Here is a 19,129-nt window from a genome sequence, read left to right on the forward strand (position 1 = left end):
AGAAAACCCAGAAATAGACCCACAACTCTATGGTCAACTAATCTTCGACAAAGCAAGACAGAATATCCAATGGAAACAAGACAGTGTCTTCAACAAATGGTGTTGGGAAAGCTGAACAGCAACATGCACAAGAATGAAACTAGAACACTTTCTCACACCATACACAAAAATAAACTCAAAATGAATGAAATCAGACCTAAATGTGAGACAGGAATCCATCAACATCCTAAAGGAGAACACAGGCAGCAACCTCTTTGACCTTGGCTGAGGCAATTTCCTACTAGACACGTCGCCAGAGGCAAGGGAAACAAAAGCAAAAATGAACTATTGAGACTTCATCAGGATAAAAACTTCTGCACAGTGAAGGAAACAATCAACAAAACTATTGACAACCTAGAGAATGGGAGAAGATATTTGCAAATGACATATCTGATAAAGGGTTAGTATCCAAATATATAAAGAACTTATAAAACTCAACAACCAGAAGACAAATAATCCAGTTAAGAAATGGGCAGAAGACATGAATAGACATGTTTCCAAAGAAGACATACAGCTGGCCAACAGACACATGAAAAGATGCTCAACATCACTCATCATCAAGGAAATACAAATCAAAACTATGATAAGATGCTACCTTGCACCTGTCAGAATGGCTAAAATCAACAACACAGGAAACAGATGTTGGCGAGGATGTGGAGAAAGGGGAACCTTCTTACGCTGTTGGCAGGAATGCAAACTGGTGCAGCCACTCTGGAAAACAGTATGAAGGTTCCTCAAAAGATAAAAATAGAACTACCCGATGACCCAGCAATTGCACTACTAGGTATTTATCTAAAAGATACAAAAATAGTGATTCGAAGGGGCACATGAACCCCAGTATTTATAGCAACATTATCAACAATAGCCAAACTACAGAAAGAGCCCAAATGTCCATTGACTGATGAATGGATAAAGAAGATACGGTGTATAGACATACAATGGAATAACACTCAGCCATCAAAAAGAATGAAATCTTGCCGTTTTCAATGACATGGATGGAGCTACACTGTATTATGCTAAGCAAAACAAGTCAGTCAGAGAAAGACAAATACCATATAATTTCACTCATGTGGAATTTAAGAAGCAAAACAGATGAACATACAGGAAGGGAAAAAAAGAGAGAGAGATATTGAGGGAAGAAAACCATGAGAGACTCTTAACAACAGAGAACAAACTGAAAGTTGATGGAGGGAGGTGGGTGCAGATGGGCTAAGTAGGTGATGGGTATTAAGGAGGACACTTGTTACAATGAGCACTGGGTATTATTATGCAAGTGATGAATCAATAATTCTTTCCTACCCAGATGTCATTCAGTTATTTTCCTATATTTTCTTCCAAATGTTTTTTAGGTCTTTAATCCATCTGTATTGATTTTATGCTTGGTGTGAGGTAGGGGTTCAATTTTAATTATTTTCACATTAAAATTACTAAATATCCCATTACCATTTACTGAAAGTCTGCTCTTTCCCTTCTAATCTATAGTATTTGTTATATCAATTAATGTGCATATGTGCATGGGTCAATTTCTGTTGCATGTCTTCATATACATAATTTTTGATGAAAAAGGTTATACAAACCTAAATTTGTTGTCAAAAAAATCTCATTTCATTAACATATAAAAAATGCTACTTTTGACTTGATATATTATATTGTTAATCTGTGACAGATCTGCTGTCATTCGTTAGCCCAAATTTCTCTGATTAATCATATCAAGAAAACTAAAACCTTAAAGCCAAACTTCAACAAGTCTATTTCTAAATATTTTTAGAATGGGCTATAAACCTGAGTCTTCTTAATAGTTAGTCCCTCTTTTCTGGTATTTATCTCTCCACTTGAGATACTTAATCCCTACTACAGAGCCTTTTTATCTCTTAAATAAGGTTTTGCATGGCTTATGTCCATTATGTAATACAATAAAAAAAAAGAAACATCAAAAATAGTCATACCAAAAATTTTGTCTATTGAAGCATTTGAAGGCAATGTGCAATTAAACACAGTAAACTGTCTTTTTAAACGTTGGGGAATATCATTTCGACCACCTCCAGGGTGGATCATTGCTGCTATGATCTGCACATCAACAATAGTAGTGAAGTCTCCAGGCTTATCCAAGCTATACATTCCTTCCATTTCCATCATTTGTCGCACAATCTCGTTAGTTATCTGAAATTTTATACAGTAATACTTTAGTAACATATCACTATCATATTCCTCCACAACTCCTATAAAATAGTACACTTGAGATTAGAAAAAAATATCTTGTCAATGAAGTGTTTGTGAAAGTTGATGGTCACCTGCAAGGCAATTTGATTTAAATGCTACCACTCATGCACAAAACCATAAGCTAAACATCTGGATTGAGTCCAGTGTGCTCTTTACCACGTTGATAAAATGGATCTCCAAAGAAATTTAAATAGGCGAGTTATGGAATAGTTGGCACAATTACAACAGTAGTCAGAGTTACAAGTATCAACATTCAACACTTCAAACTACTTTAAATCAGAATGTGGGATGGGAGCCTTCAATACTACTGAATGTTTTGGGTTTGGGCTTTATGTTCCTATCTTTCTTTTCTGCAGCCTCTAACACTGCTAACACTCCCTCCTCATTGAAAACTTTTCCTCTTTTGAATTCAGAGGCTCAGTTCTTTCCAGGTTCATCTTGAGACTCTGGATCACTTCCCAAGCCACTCTTTCTCCACCCATCCCTCACATGTATCTATAGGGTTCTATCATTGACTCTTTCTCTTCTTGCTATTTCAAGGGCCATGCAGAGTTGTTTGAGGAATAGTCTTAGGGTGAGCATGGACCTCGGAGTCCTGACTTCCTACAGGTATCTGAGGTGGACTCAGATAAAAGGCCAGATGGGATGGGTCCTGGCAGGCTCTAGGTAGACATTACTGATGAGGCAGTGGGCAGTGGTGGGAGGGAGATGTTGGGAATCCCATGAGGAACGTGCAGAATTCCGAAAGCATCAGTGAGGTTCTCTGATGGAGAATGACTGTGGGGTTGACAGATGATGACAAGGAAGACATGTGTGTGATAGAGTTAAAAAAAAAAAAAGTGTTTCTAAATCAAGTATTCCTCGGAGGGAGTATATAGAGTAAGAAGTAACAGAAGTAAAACCCTGAGGAAAGGAAGAGAGGAGCCAGAACGGGTGCTGAAATCAAGAAGCCTGAAGGCAGGAAGGAGTATTGCTGAAAAACACACAGTGATTTCAAGAAGGGAGAATGCCAGCTATTAACAGAGAAGCCAAAAAAGACTGAACTGCTACTAGGCTTCGTAAGACAAAGGCTATTGACACATTTATTTATAACCAAAAATACTGATTAAATATCATTTATAGGAGATATTTCAGTCATACCTGATCTCCCCATTCATTAATCAGAGGCATATTAATATCATCAATAAATACTGTCATTTTTCTGCCTCCTGGTGGCCCATATGTGCTTCCCATTCGCTTATCCACGTAGCTTTCCATTGTTCTCTAGAGAAGAGGAGATGTTTGTCTTAAGCGTTAGATTTCAACCCATATTCCTAGAAATGATGAGCATGTCTTTCAGAGGAGAACTGAGTTATTTAATATGCATAAATATCATTATTAAAATATACATCGTAATATTGCAAAAAATGTTATTAGAATGTTAATCATTAATTTTATACACAAAGTTCAGCTTCAGCCTCAATATTAGGTCAAAATCTGATGTTTGGATTTGGCCTAGGAAAGCTAATAGCTGAAAGCCAAGTGCAACCCCACTTCATATTAACACACACACACACACACACACACCAGATTTTATATGCATACACATTTTACTGTAACCAGCACTCAAAACATTTAAGATGTCGATTACCTCAGCAAATGATGGGTTTTACCTGAAACATTATGGGTTCTGTGGCAGATGAAAAGTTTAGACTTTTGGATAACTGTACTTCAGGATCATATTTTTTCAAATAGGCCTTAACCATTACAGTTTTGGCTGTTCCCTGCTCTCCTGTGAGCAAAACGGCCTGCAATAATCAGGTAATCATGTGGAAAGGGGTTAGCTTTAAATATCTCATGGTTCTGGTAGCTATTTTTTCATTGTAATGATTAATACAACTAATTTTAATTACTTTTTAGAATTAGACCCACATCAAAATAAAATCCTAAAAATAAATAAATAATCAATCACTCCTAGTTCAATTAAAGATTTAAATATAAAATGTGTACTATAAACTGTGCTGGAAGAAAGTATGGGTAAATACTCATGTGACCATGGAAGTAGGGCGGGACTCTGTGAGCAGACACCCACTTCCCTTAGCAAGCTGGAAGTCAGCAGTTCAGGGGATATTGAGTTGGAGTGTATCCCGGGGTTCATTTGCCAAATGTGTTTTCCTTAAATGGCACTACCTCCAACCTCTGTGCTGGAATTTAATTTTTCTATCTGTAGTATGTGAAAAGGCATGTGTTTTGTATAGGTTTGTGATCAGCTAAGAAACTATCAGACTTACTTTCTGTTGTTTTGCAATGATGTCTATCAAAAAATTTGTTCTAATATTGTCAACATTTGGAACCAAAATGGATGAATATTCTGGAATACTGTCAGTTGGATAATAATATGGCTGAAGTTTCTTATTCCAGTGTTCCCAATCTCCTACACAATAAGTAAAAATTCATCTTAATAAAACTGCATTCTTTGAAAGTTATCTCAAAATATAAAAAGACAAATGCTATAAACAACCAACAGATTCATATGAACATTTAAAACGTTTTCCAAAAATATGTTAACATATCAGCTTATCTAATATATATATGGCATTTGATCATTTAAATCTGTTTTGCCTCTTTATAAAGTCAGTTTTTAAATTTCTAAATCATTCAACTAGACAATCTGGCCTGAAATGGAATTAGAATTAGTGGTAAAAACCAATGACATATTTAATATCTGGTAAGAAACCCACAGCAACTGAAAGGATGGGAAAGACCAAAAGGGGGTAACTGATGAGTGGACATAGAATGTTTGCCATGGGAAATGGGTAAAATAAATCTAGCCTTAAAACTAGTTAATAAAGTACTCGGGCTCCTGACTACTAATTTATTAACTGATATTATATAACTAATAATTTACTGGCTGATCTTATTGTTATAATTATTATTACCACATTTCATCAATTCTAAAAAAAAGTATTTATATTTTAGCATATATGGAATGTGCCTTACAATCTATGAAGTCTTGTAATCATTATTGGCTAGGCAAACTTGGTCAGAGATGCTCATATTGCTACCATTTAAAATTAGATTACTTGCATTGTTGATATTGCTTTGTTCATTTTAACTGACATTTTAAATGTCTCCAGAAATATTATACTATGATTCAGGATTGTACCAAAAAAAGCTACTATGCATACAGAATGCATGAAAACAGCAAAGGAGCACACATTTGAGAGTAGCAAAGAAAATATTCAGCACTAGAGGAATAACCTCAATTTCACATTTCCTTGCAAAATATCAAGTCATATGTTAAGTGTATGTTTAACTTTCAAGAAACTGAGAAACTGTTTTCCAAAGTGGCTATATTATTGTGTACTATATGAGAGTTCCAATTGTTCCATGTTCTCGCCCATATTTGGTAGAACTAATCTTTTCCTTTCAGTCATTCTAGTGGCTATGTAATGATATCCCATTACAGTTTCAATTTGCATTTCCTTGATAATGATGTGGAATGTCTTTTCATGCATTTTTTTCACCATTTATAAATCTTCTTTCGTAAAGCATGTATTTAAATTTATTGCCCACTTGGCTATTCAGGGTCTTTTCTGGTTCCACACAAATTTTAGGATTATTTGTTCCATTTCTTTGAAAAAAGTGGATGGTATTTTGATGGGGATTGCATTGAATGTGTAGATTGCTCTAGGTAGCATTGACATCTTCACAATATTTGTTCTTCCAATCCATGAGCATGGGATGTTTTTCCATTTCTTTGTATCTTCCTCAATTTCTTTCATGAGTATTTTATAGTTTTCTGAGTACAGGTCCTTTGCCTCTTTGGTTAGCTAAATTCATTCCTAGGTATCTTATGGTTTTGGGTGCAATTGTAAATGGGATCAACTCCTTAATTTCTCTTTCTTCTGTCTTGTTGTTGGTGTATAGGAATGCCACTGACTTCTGTGCATTGATTTTATATCCTGCCACTTTGCTGAATTCCTGTATGAGTTCTAGCAGTTTTGGGGTGGAGTCTTTTGGGTTTTCCACATAAAGTATCATATCATCTGCCAAGAGTAATAGTTTGTCGACTTCTTTGCCAATTCGGATGCCTTTGATTTCTTTTTGTTGTCTGATTGCTGAGGCTAGGACTTCTAGTACTATGTTGAATAGCAGTGGTGATACTGGACATCCCTGCCGCATTCCTGACCTTAGGGGAAAAGCTCTCAGCCTTTCCCCATTGAGAATGATACTCACTGTGGGTTTTTCATAGATGGCTTTTATGATATTGAGGTTTGTACCTTCTATCCCTACACTGTGAAGAGTTTTAATCAAGAAAGGATGGTGTACTTTGTCAAATGCTTTTCCTGCATCTATTGAGAGGATCGTATGGTTCTTGTTCTTTCTTTTATTAATATATTGTATCACATTGATTGATTTGCGGATGTTGAACCAACCTTGCAGCCCAGGAATAAATCCCACTTGGTCATGGTGAATAATCCTTTTAATGTACTGTTGGATCCTAGTGTCTAGTATTTTGGTGAGAATTTTTGCATCCATGTTCATCAGGGATATGGGTCTGTAGTTTTCCTTTTTGATAAGGTCTTTGTCTGGTTTTCAGATCAAGGTAATGTTGGCCTTATAAAGTGAATTTGGAGGCTTTCCTTCCGTTTCTATTTTTTGGAACAGTTTCAGGAGAACAGGTATTAATTCTTCTTGAAATGTCTGATAGAATTCCCCTGGGAAGTCATCTGGCCCTGGGCTTTTGTTTCTTGGGAGATTTTTGATGACTGCTTCAATTTCCTTAGTGGTTATGGGTCTGTTCAGGTTTTCTATTTCTTCCTGGTTCGGTTTTGGTAGTTTATACATCTCTAGGAATGCATCCATTTCTTCCAGATTATCTAATCTGCTGGCATATAGTTGCTCATATGTTCTTATAATTGTATTTCCTTTGTGTTGGTTGTGATCTCTCCTCTTTCATTTATTACTTTATTTATTTGGGTTCTTTCTCTTTTCTTTTTGATAAGTCTGGCCAGGAGTTTATCAATCTTGTTACTTCTTTCAAAGAGCCAGCTCCTAGTTTCGTTGATCTGTTTTACTCTTCTTTTGGTTTCTATTTCATTGATTTCTGCTCTGATCTTTATTATTTATCTTCTCCTGCTGGGTTTAGGCTTTATTTGCTGTTCTTTCTCTAGCTCCTTTAGGTGTAGGGTTAGGTTGTGTATTTGAGACCTTTCTTGTTTCTTGAGAAAGGCTTGTATTGCTATATACTTTCCTCTCAGGACTGCCTTTGCTGCATCCCAAAGGTTTTGAACAGTTGTGTTTTCATTTTCATCTGTCTCCATGAATTTTTTATATTCTTCTTTAATTTCCTGGTTGACCCATTCATTCTTTAGTAGGATGCTCTTTAGCCTCCACGTATTTGAGTTTTTTCCGACTTTCCTCTTGTGATTGAGTTCTGGTTTCAAAGCACTGTGGTCTGAAAATATGCAGGGAATGATCCCAATCTTTTGGTACCAGTTAAGACCTGATTTGTGACCCAGGATGTGATCTATTCTGGAGAATGTTCCACGGGCACTAGAGAAAAATGTGTATTCTATTGCTTTGGGATGGAATGTTCTGAATATATCTGTGAAGTCCATCTGGTCCAGTGTGCCATTTAAAGTCTTTATTTCCTTGTTGATCTTTCCAAATGATCTGTCCATTTCAGCGGAGGGGGGGGTTTAAAGTTCCCTACTATTATTGTATATTGTCCATGTGTGTCTTTGATTTTGTTATTAATTGGCTTATATAATTGGCTGCTCCCATGTTAGGGGCATAGATATTTACAATTGTTAGATCTTCTTGTTGGATAGACCCCTTAAGTAGGATATAGTGTCCTTCCTCATCTCTTATTATAGTCTTTGGTTTAAAATCTAATTTGTCTTGTATAAGGATTGCCACCCCAGCTTTCCTTTGAAGTCCATTAGCATGGTAAATGGTTTTCAACCCACTCACCTTAAATCTGGATGTATCTTTGGGTCTAAAATGAGTCTCTTGCAGACAGCATATCAATGGGTCTTGTTTTTTAATCCAATCTGATAGCCTCTGTCTTTTGATTGGGGCATTTAGCCCATTTACATTCAGGATAACTCTTGAAAAATATGAATTTAGTGCCATTGTATTGCCTGTAAGGTGACTGTTACTGTATATTGTCTCCAATCCTTTCTGGTCTATGTTACTTTTAGGCTCTTTCTTTGCTTAGAGGAATGCTGAAAAAGCAAAGCAAAGTTGGTGGCATCACAATTCCAGACTTCAAGCTCTCTTACAAAGTTGTAATCATCAAGAGAGTATGGTAACAGACACATAGATCAATGGAACAGAATAGAGAGTCCAGAAATGGACCCACAACTCTATGGTCAACTAATATTCAACAAAGCAGGAAAGAATGTCCAATGAAAAAAAGACAGTCTCTTTAACAAATGGTGTTGGGAAAACTGGACAGCAACATGCACAAGAATGAAACTAGGCCACTTTCTCACACCATACGCAAAAATAAACTCAAAATGGATGAAAGACCTACATGTGAGACAGAAATCCATCAACATCCTAAAGGAGAACACAGACAACAACTTCTTTGACCTCAGCTGAAGCAATTTCCCACTAGACATGTCACCAGAGGCAAGCAAAACAAAAGCAAAAAAGAACTATTGGGACTTCATCAGGATAAAAAGCTTCTGCACAGCAAAGGAAACAGTCAACAAAACCAAAAGACAACCGACAGAATGGGAAAAGTTATTTGCAAATGACATATCAGATAAAGGGCTAGTATCCAAAATCTATAAAGAACTTATCAAACTCAATACCCAAAGAACAAATAATCCAATCAAGAAGTGCGCAGAAGACATGAACAAACATTTCCGCAAAGAAGACATCCAAATGGCCAACAGACACATGAAAAATTGCTCAACATCACGCGGCATCAGGGAAATACCAATCAAAACCTCAATGAGATACCACCTCACACCAGTCAGAATGGCTAAAATTAACAAGGCAGGAAATGACAGATGTTGGCGAGGATGCAGTTCCCTACACTGTTGGGAATGTAAGCTGGTGCAGCCATTCTGGAAAACAGTATGGAGGTTCCTCAAAAAGTTGAAAATAGAGCTACCCTACGATCCAGCAATTGCACTACTGGGTATTTACCCCAAAGACACAAATGTAGTGATCCGAAGGGGCACACACACCCCAATGTTTATAGCAGCATGTCCACAATTAGCCAAACTATGGAAAGAGCCTAGATGTCCATCAACAGATGAATGCATAAAGAAGATGTGGTGTATATATATACAATGGAATATTATGCAGCTATCAAAAAAATGAAATCTTGCCATTTGCAGCGATATGGATGGAATAGAGGGTATTAGGCTAAGCAAAATAAGTCAATCAGAGAAAGACATGTATCATATGATCTCACTGATATGAGGAATTTGAAAAACAAGACAGAGGAGCATAGGAGAAGGGAGGGAAAAATGAAACAAGATGAAACCAGAGAGGGAGACAAACCATAACAGACTCTTAATCTCGGGAAACAAACTGAGAGTTGCTGGAGTGGATGGGGGTGGGAGGGATGGGGTGGCTGGGTGATGGACATTGGGGAGGGTATGTACTATGGTGAGTGCTGTGAATTGTGAAGACTGATGAATCACAGACCTGTACCCCTGAAACAAATAATACATTATATGTTAATAAAAAAATTTTTAATAAATAAATAAATTTATTGCCCATTTTTAAAAATTTGGGTTGGTTGTTTACCCATTATTATAGAATTGAAAGAGTCCTTTTTGCATTCTGTATTAAATTATTTTATCAGATATATATTTTTATTATGTTTCTTATTTTAATTACAGTATAGTTAACATAGAGTGTTATATTAGTTCCAGGTGTACAATATAGTGATTCAAGTGTTCCATACATCACCCTGTGTTCATCATGAAAAGTATCCTCCTTAAACCCCATCACCTGTTTTGCCCATTCCCCCACCCACCTCCCCTCTGGTCACCATCAGTTTGTTCTCTATAGTTAAAAGTCTGTTTCTTGGTTTGTCTTTCTCTTTTTTTTTCCTTTGCTCATTTGTTTTGTTTCTTAAATTCCATACATGAGTGAAATCATATGGTATCTGTCTTTCTCTGACTTATTTTTCTTAGCATTATACTCTCTAATTCCATCCATGTCATTGCAAATGGCAAGGTTTCATTCTTTTTATGGCTGAGTAATATCCCATTGTATATCTATATACCATATCTTCTTTATTCATTCATCTGTCAATGGACACTTGACCTGCTTCCATAGTTTGGATATTGTAAATAATGCTGCAATAAACATAGGGGCGTATGAATCCCTTCGAATTAGTGTTTTTATTTTTATTTTTTTATTTTTTGGATAAATACCCAGCAGTACAATTGCTGGAACGTGGGGTAGTACAATTTTTAACTTTCTGAGGAACCTCCATACTGTTTTTCACAGTGGCTGTGCCAGTTTGCAATGCCACCAACAGTGCAAGTGGGTTCCCCTTTCTCCACATCTTCACCAACTCCTGCTGTTTCTTGTGTTGTTCATTTTAGCCATTCTAACAGATGTGAAGTGATATCTCATTGTAGTATTGATTCACATTTCCCTGATGATCAGTGACGTTGAGCATGTGTCTATATGTCTTCTTTGGACAAATGTCTATTCATGTCTTCTAAACATTTAATTGGGTAGTTTGTTTTTTGTATGTTGAGTTGTATCAGTTCTTAAATATTATTTATTTTTAGAAAGAGAGAGCACGCATGCATGTGAGTGGGGGAGAGGCCGAGGGAGAGGGAGGTACAGAGAGGGAATCCCAAGAAGGCTCCACTCACAGGTGGAGTCCGACACTGGGCTCAATCCCATAACCCCGAGATCACCACCCAAGCTGGAATCAAGAGCCAGACGCTCAACTGACTGAGCTACGCAAGTGCTCTGAGGTGTATCCGTTCTTTATATATTTTAGATACTAACCCTTTCTCAGATATGATATTTGCAAATATCTTCTCCCATTCAGTAGGTTGCCTTTTAGTTTTGCTGATTGTTTCTTTCATTGTGCAGAAGCTTTTTATTTTAATGTAGTCCCAACAGTTTATTTTTGCTTTTGTTTCTCTTGCCTAAGGAGACACATCTAGAAAATGTTACTATAACAGATGTCAGGGAAGTTACTATCTATGCTCTCTTGTAGGGTTTTCATGGTTTCAGGTCTCACATTTAGGTTTTTAATCCATTTTGAGTTCCTATTTGTGTATGGTGTAAGAAAGTGGTCCAATTTCATTCTTTTGCATGTAGCTGTCTAGTTTTCCCATCATTTGTTGAAGAGACGATCTTTTTCCCATTAGATATTCTTTCCTCCTTTGTATAAGATTAATTGACCATAAAAAAAGATTAATTGACCATAAAATTATGGGTTTATTTCTGGGTTTTCTCTTCTGTTTATCTCTGTGTCTATTTTTGTGCCAATATCCATACTGTTTTGATTACTGCAGCTTTGTAATATAACTTGAAGTCTGGAATTGTGACCCCTCCAGTTTTCTTTTTTTTTTTTTAAGATTTTTTTGGCTATTCTTTTGTGGTTCCATACAAACTTTAGGATTGTTCTAGTTCTGTGGAAAATGCTCTTGATCTTTTGACAGGGATTACATGAAATCTGAAGATTGCTTTGGGTAGTATAGACATTTAACAATATTTGTTCTTCCAATCCATGAGCATGGAATGTCCTTCCAATTTTTTGTGTCATCTTCAATTTCTTTCAACAGTTTTTCTTAGTTTTCAGAGTATAGGTCTTTCACCTCTTTGGTTAAGTTTATTCCTAGGTATTTTATTATTTTTGGTGCAATTATAAATGGGATTGTTTCCTTAATTTCTCTTCCTGCTGCTTCAGTATTAGAGTATAGGAATGTAAGAGATTTTTGTACATTGATTTTGTATACTGCAACTTTACTGAATTCATTTATCAGTTCTAGTAGTTTTTTGGTGGAGTCTAAATTTAGAGTTTTCTATATATAGTATCATGTCATCTGCAAATAGTGAAAGTTTTACTTCTTGCTTACCAATTAGATGCTTTTTATTTCTTTTTGTTGTCTGATTGCTGTGGCTAAGACTTCTAGTACCATGCTGAATAAAAGTGATAAGAGTGGACAGTTTTGTCTTATTCCTGACCTTAGGGGAAAACCTCTCAGTTTTTCTCCATGAAGGATGATGTTTGCTGTGGGTTTTTCATATATGGTTTTTATTATGTTGAGGTATGTTCCCCCTAGACCTACTTTGTTAAGAGTTTTTTTTTTTACTCATGTAGATGCTGTACTTTGTCAAATGTCTTTTTGCATCTGCATCTGTTGAAATTATCATATGGTTTTTATCCTTTCTCTCAACAGTATGATGTATCACATTGATTGATTTTCAAATGTTGAACCACCCTTGCATCCCAGGAATAAATACCATTTGATCATGGTGTATAATTTTTTAATATATTGTTGGCTTCAGCTTATTAGTATTTTGTTGAGGATTTTTGCATCTGTGTTCATCAGAGATATTGGCTTATAGTTCTCTTTTTTTGTGGTGTCTTTATCTGGTTTTGGTATCAGGGTGATACTGGCCTCACAGAATGAATTTCGAAGTTTTCCTTCCTCTTCTACTTTTTGAAATAGTTTGAGAAGAAAAGATATTAACTCTTCTTTAAGTGTTTGGTAGAATTCGTCTATGAATTCGTCTGGTCCTGACGACCAGACGTTGAGAATTTTTGATTACTGATTGAATTTCATTGCTGATAATTGGTCTGTTTAAATTTTCTATTTCTTCCTGCTTCAGTTTTTGGTAGGTTATATGTTTCTAGGAATTTATCCATTTCTTCTAGGTTGTCCAATTTGTTGGCATATAGTTTTTTTTATATATACAATTTGTATACAAATACAAATACAATTATTTGTATTTCTGTAATGTTGGTTATTTCTCCTCTTTCGTTTGTGATTTTATTTCAGTTCTCTCTCTCTCTCTTTTCTATTTCTTCCTGCTTCAGTTTTTGGTAGGTTATATGTTTCTAGGAATTTATCCATTTCTTCTAGGTTGTCCAATTTGTTGGCATATAGTTTTTTTTATATATACAATTTGTATACAAATACAAATACAATTATTTGTATTTCTGTAATGTTGGTTATTTCTCCTCTTTCGTTTGTGATTTTATTTCAGTTCTCTCTCTCTCTCTTTGATGACTCTGGCTAGAGGTTTATCAATTTTGTTGATCTCTCCAAAGAACCAGCTCCCGGTTTCACTGATCTATTCTACTATTTTTTAAATTTTGATATCACTTATTTCTGCTTTAATCTTTATTATTTCTTTCTTTCTGCTGGTTTTGGGTTTTGTTTGTTCTTTTTCTGTCTCCTTTAGATGTAAGGTTAGGTTGTTTATTTAAGATTTTTCTTGCTTCTTGAGGTAGTGCTACAAATTTCCCTCTAAGAACTGCTTTGGCTACATCCCAAAGATTTTGGACCACTGTGTTTTCATTTTGTTTCCATGTAATTTTTTATTTCTTCTTTGATTTCTTGGTTGACCTATTCATTGTTTGTAGCATATTATTTAACCTCCATGTATTTATGCTCTTTCCAGATTTTTTCCTGTGAATTCTAGTTTCATAGGATTGTGGTCAGAAAAGATGCATGGTATGATTTCGATCTTGAATTTGATGAGGCAGTTTTGTGAGCTAATATGTGATCTATTCTGGAGAATGTTACATGTGCACTTGAAAAGAATGTGTATTCTGCTGTTTTAGGATGGAGTGTTCTGAATATATCTGTTAAATCCATCTGGTCCAGTGTATCATTCAGAGCCACTGTTTCCTCATTGATTTTCTGTTTGGATGTTCTGTCCATTGATGTGGGGTATTGATATCTCCTGCTATTACTGTATTATTATAGATTAGCTCCTTTATGTTTGTTATTAACTGTTTTATGTATTTGGGTGCTCCCATATTTGGTGAATAAATATTTATAATTGTTTTATCTTCTTGTTGGATTGTCCCCTTTATTATTATTATAGTTGGGGGTATAAATATCTATAATTGTTAGATCATCTTGATGGATAGACCCCTTAATTATGATATAATGCTCTTCTTTATCTCTTGTTATAGTCTTTGGTTTAAAATCTAGTTTGTCTAAGTATGGTTTAAAATCTAGTTTGTCTAAGTATATACTCCATCTTTCTTTTGACATCCATTAGCATGATAGATGGTTCTCCGTCCCCTCACTTTCAATTTGCAGGTGACTTTAGGTCTAAAATGAGTCTCTTGTAGGCAGCATATAGATGGATATTTTTTTTATCCACTCTCTTACCCTATGTCTTTTGATTGGAACATTTAGTCCATTTACATTCAAAGTAATTATTGATAGACATGTATTTGTTGCCATTTTGTTACTTGTTCTGTGGTTGTTCCTGTAGTTTTTCTCTGATCCTTTCTTTTCTTTCACGATATACTGGCTTTCTTTAGTGATATACTTGGACTTCTTTCTCTTTATTCTTTCCACATCTATCACTGGTTCTTGATTTGTGGTTAACATTAGTTTGTACATAACATCTTCAATCTATATTAAGTTGATGGTTGCTTAAGTTTTGGATGCTATTTTAAATAGTATATTAAAATTTCAATTTCCAATTGTTTGTTGTGAGTATATAGAAATACAACTTATTATTGTGTATTGTCCTTTTATCCTACAACCTTGCTAAACTCATTTCCTGGTTCTAATAACTTTTTTGAGGATTGTATACAGATGGTCATATTGTCTACAAATAAAGAGATATACTTGTTCTTTTCCAATCTGTAGATATATTACGTATTTATTTTTGTGTTTATTTATTTATTGCCTTATTGCACTGACTAGAACCTCTAGTACAACATTGAATAGCAGTGGCGAGAAAGAACATCCTTGTCCTGTTCCTGATCTTGGGACTGAGGTATTCAGTCTTTCACCATTAAGTATAATTTTAGCTTTTTTGTAGAAGCTCTTTGTCAAAATGATAAAGTTCTTATTCCTAGTTTACTGAGAGTTTCATCATAAAAGGGTGTTAAATTTTGTCAAATACTTTTTCTGCATCTATTTATATGACTGATGGTTTGTTTGGTTTTTAGTCTGCTAATATGGTGAATTATATTGATTGCTTTATGAATGTTAATCCAACCTTCCATTCATAAAATAAATGCTCACTTGGATTTAACCTGTTAAAATTTGATTAAGAAATGTGTGCTCAGGCACCTGGCTGACTCAGATCATGGAACTCTTGATCTCAGGGTCATGAGTTCAAGACCCACATTGGGTGTGGAGCCTACTTAAAATTAAAAAAAAAAAAATTTTTTTAAGAAAAGAAATGTGTGTCAATATTCCTAAGAGATACTGGTCTATAGTCTACTTTTCTTGTAATGTATTTCTCTGGTTTTGATATCAGGATAACATTCTCCTTATAAAATGGTCTGGGTGTTTCTTCCTTACATTTTATATATCTTAGAAGCATTTCTGTAAAATTTGTATTATTTCTTTCTTAAGTATTTGGTAGAAATCATCAGTAAAGCCATCTGGGCCTGGAGTTTTCTTTGTAGCAAGCTTTTTAACTATACATTTTTTTTTAGTGAACATGGGGATATGTAGGATATCTATTTCTTCTTGATGAGGTTTAGTAGTTTGTATCTTTCAAGGAATTTGCCTATTTCATCTATACTGTCAAATGTACTTTTGTAACATTGTTCCTAATATTCACTTCTTATTTTTTAATGTCTATAGGGCCTGTAGGGGTGTTCTCTCTTTCATTCTGGACACTGGTAATTTATGCCTTCTCTTTTTTTTCCCCTGATATCTCTGGTAAGAGTTTTATCAATCTTACTGATCTTTTCAAAGAACCATCTTTTGACTGGCTTTGGATTGTAACAGAATTCATATCTAGATTTAAGGATGCATTTCACTGTTAGTTTGCATTTTGAGTTAGAGCTCCCTTTATGATCCCAAATCTTTAATAGCATCTAATCACACATAGAATTACTGGTCATTCTGATTAAAGATGACCAGGTGAAAAAATTCACTTACCTCAGTCCCTTTACAAAGCCCTTTAAAACACAAACTTCCACTTAATTCCTATTTTCAGTATGATTAGTATGATTCTTCCACTCTCAAATGTGTACAGTGTCCTCCAAGTCTAGGCAACTCTGTGCTTCACACTCTCCAAAAACTAATTCTTCAGTCTTTGAGGATTGTATGTGAGGTGGATGCAGTTGTCTAGCAGTGTGACTTTGGAAAGAGGACCTGGAGGTCTGTTGCTTAAACAGACTTACAAGCAGCCCACTGGTTTTTACCTCTACCTTCACCCCAGTTTCCAATTCTCAAGCCCTTTAAAAGTTCTGTGGCATACACTACATTGCTTCTCAACTCTTCCCACCCAGCTTAGGACTTAATTTGCCCAGTGTGCTAAATCAAGTGCTCCTTGCCTTCCTGCTTTCTTGCTTTCAAAATGCTGTTATAGCTCTCTATTCTCTTGTTCTTTTGAGTTTATGCATTAAAACAAAAAACAACAAATGCTTTTGCTGCTTTGGGGTTTTAGGAAGAATTAGAGGTAAATACAGTTTTTAGGAAGCATGTTTAAAGGGCACTGAATTCAAGGCATTTCTCTTAGAGATAAGGAAACTGGGCCCCGCCCCACACAGCAGGCTGGGGGCTGAAACAGACTGGACTTTGCCAAGTCTGCTACATGTAAGTAGGACCCCATCGGCTTGGTTCATTGCCTAACTATTCTGACATTTCCAACAGGGATGTTGTAGGATTGATCTGTTATTACATCATGAAGAATCTGTGTTCTTGACACTACTGCCTTTTCTCTTCAAGCATCAGTATACATGATGTAAGAGGTATTGCCAACTTATTATGCAAGATTTCACTTAGGCCACTCCAGAAAGGGGAGAAGCCAAGAGTCTCTTACCAGTTCCCAGCAAGGCCAATATGCAAAATTCTACTATTCTTTGCATATATGCCTTTTAAAAATGGTATTAGCAATCATGTTATTTATAATTGGCTTGATATTTCCCCATAGAAGAATTTATGGAAGTTTATGTTTTTCTCATTGAAAAAGAGATCATCTCATTTCAGGTATAAGTCACTGTACTTACCATAATCAGTAACATAAAACTCATACATGGTCTGACTCGTGCCTTTAGGTATTTCTGGTAAGTCTAACTTGCTTTCATGATTTCGTATAAAGGCCTCAAGCTTTTCTCTGCTTTCCAGCTCCAAAAGGGCTCCTAAACTCCACATTAGGCCAAACACAAATAATTTATGAAGATGTTCGACGCATGAAACACCACCTTCTTCTTTGGAGGGAATTAAACCTTCCAGTAGATTGAGAGACTGAAAATATTTGAAATACAATAAATTTTTGTACTCAAATTTTTTAAATAAAAATGTTTAAATGATAATAAATTTAAAGGGAGGAGGAAAAGGGGGAAGAAAAAATATATCTCCTGATATTGCTTGATCACTGTCCTACAGTAAACGGCATTTAGAGAAAGGTCATCCTGCTTTAAACAGGCTGCATGGACTACCAAAAAAGATGCCAAAATGAGAACCTGGGGGTGTGGTTTCTATCCCCAGTTCACGCCATCAACCTCACTGAGCCTCAGTATCCTGATCTGAAAAACAAAGGGCCTAAACTAGATGTTTCCTTCCTTCCTTCCTTTCCTTCCTTCCTTTCCTTCCTTCCTTTCTTCTTTCCTTCCTTCCTTCCTTCCTCCCTTCCTTTCTTTTTCTTTCTTTCTCTTTCTTTTCCTTCCTTTCTTCCTTCCTTCTTTTTTTTTTAGACTACATGTTTTCTAAGGTAGTTTCTGGATCTAAAGTTTAGTTACTCAAATTTTCTACAGCGGAGATTGTATTTCTTTTTCACTTTTTGCAGGGCTCAGCAAACTGTGGCCCCAGGGGCTGGTCACCTGTTTGGCAAATAAAGTTTTACTGAAACACAGTCACACTCATTAATGTAGGCATTGTGTCTGCCTGCCTTTGCAATACTGCAGCAGATGTGAGAGGTTGAGACAGACAGTTGTGCAAACATTTGCCTAAATATTTGCTACCCGCTCATTTAAGGAAAAGTGTGCCAACTCCCATTTGGCATCAGAAAGAAATGTATATACAGTAAGATAGCCTCAGTCTTGCAAAACAAAATTAATTCAAGATAATATTTTCACTTATATTATGCATTTTAAAGTCATTACTAAATAATTCATTGATTTGGGCCTTTATGTATTACTTCTTACCTTCCCACCCTCACTGACTGGCGCCCCCTATTAAATTCAGAGAAAACCAAAGCACCAGAATGGATCATGAAAGATCACCTATAGCCTAGAAGCAGGGGAGGCCTCCATAATCTATGATTAGTTCTGATTTTTTACGAAGACTATTAAGGAAAACTGAGTATGAGAGGAACTACTTGGAAAATTGTTTAGGGCGCCTGGGTGGCTCAGTCGGTTAAGCCTTCGGCTCAGGTTATGATCCCAGGGTCCTGGGATTGTGCCTCACATCGGGCTCCCTGCTCCATGGGGAGCCTGCTTCTCCCTCTCCCTCTGCCTGTAGCTCCCCCTGCTTGTGCGCCCTCTCTCTCTTGCTATGTCTCTCTGTGTCAAATGAATAAATAAAATCTTAAAAAAAAGAAAATTGTTTCAAGGTTTTCTCTATCTGATATACTCTAAATTTGCAATGCTGAGATTGCCATTGGAGTTTTCTTGCTCATCACCAGCTCTTTTTAGTGCTTTTCAATAGGACTACTTGCTTTATTCATTTAGTATAGTGTCATTATTGGGTGTACTTTCCAGGAAGGTTACTAAGCTTGATGGTGGGAGAGA

General features: G+C 35.8%; 1 protein-coding gene across 1 annotated transcript in view; it reads right to left on the reverse strand.

The window, feature by feature from the left end:
* The window catches only part of DNAH8 (dynein axonemal heavy chain 8), a 395,922-nt gene that overhangs the window by 175,068 nt on the left and 201,725 nt on the right, over positions 1-19,129 (reverse strand). Inside the window, exons 52-56 of the mRNA XM_088024365.1 lie at positions 17,408-17,645; positions 4,530-4,672; positions 3,912-4,046; positions 3,400-3,522; positions 1,986-2,199 (exon numbers count right to left, since the gene is read on the reverse strand). Coding sequence (XP_087880491.1) covers positions 1,986-2,199; positions 3,400-3,522; positions 3,912-4,046; positions 4,530-4,672; positions 17,408-17,645 — 853 coding nt within the window. The remainder of the gene's footprint in view (positions 1-1,985; positions 2,200-3,399; positions 3,523-3,911; positions 4,047-4,529; positions 4,673-17,407; positions 17,646-19,129) is intronic.

This window comes from Eumetopias jubatus, unplaced genomic scaffold (assembly GCF_037043125.1).
Source record: "Eumetopias jubatus isolate StellerSeaLion01/CBP00866 unplaced genomic scaffold, mEumJub1_p1.0 scaffold_6, whole genome shotgun sequence".
Lineage (NCBI taxonomy): Eukaryota > Metazoa > Chordata > Mammalia > Carnivora > Otariidae > Eumetopias > Eumetopias jubatus.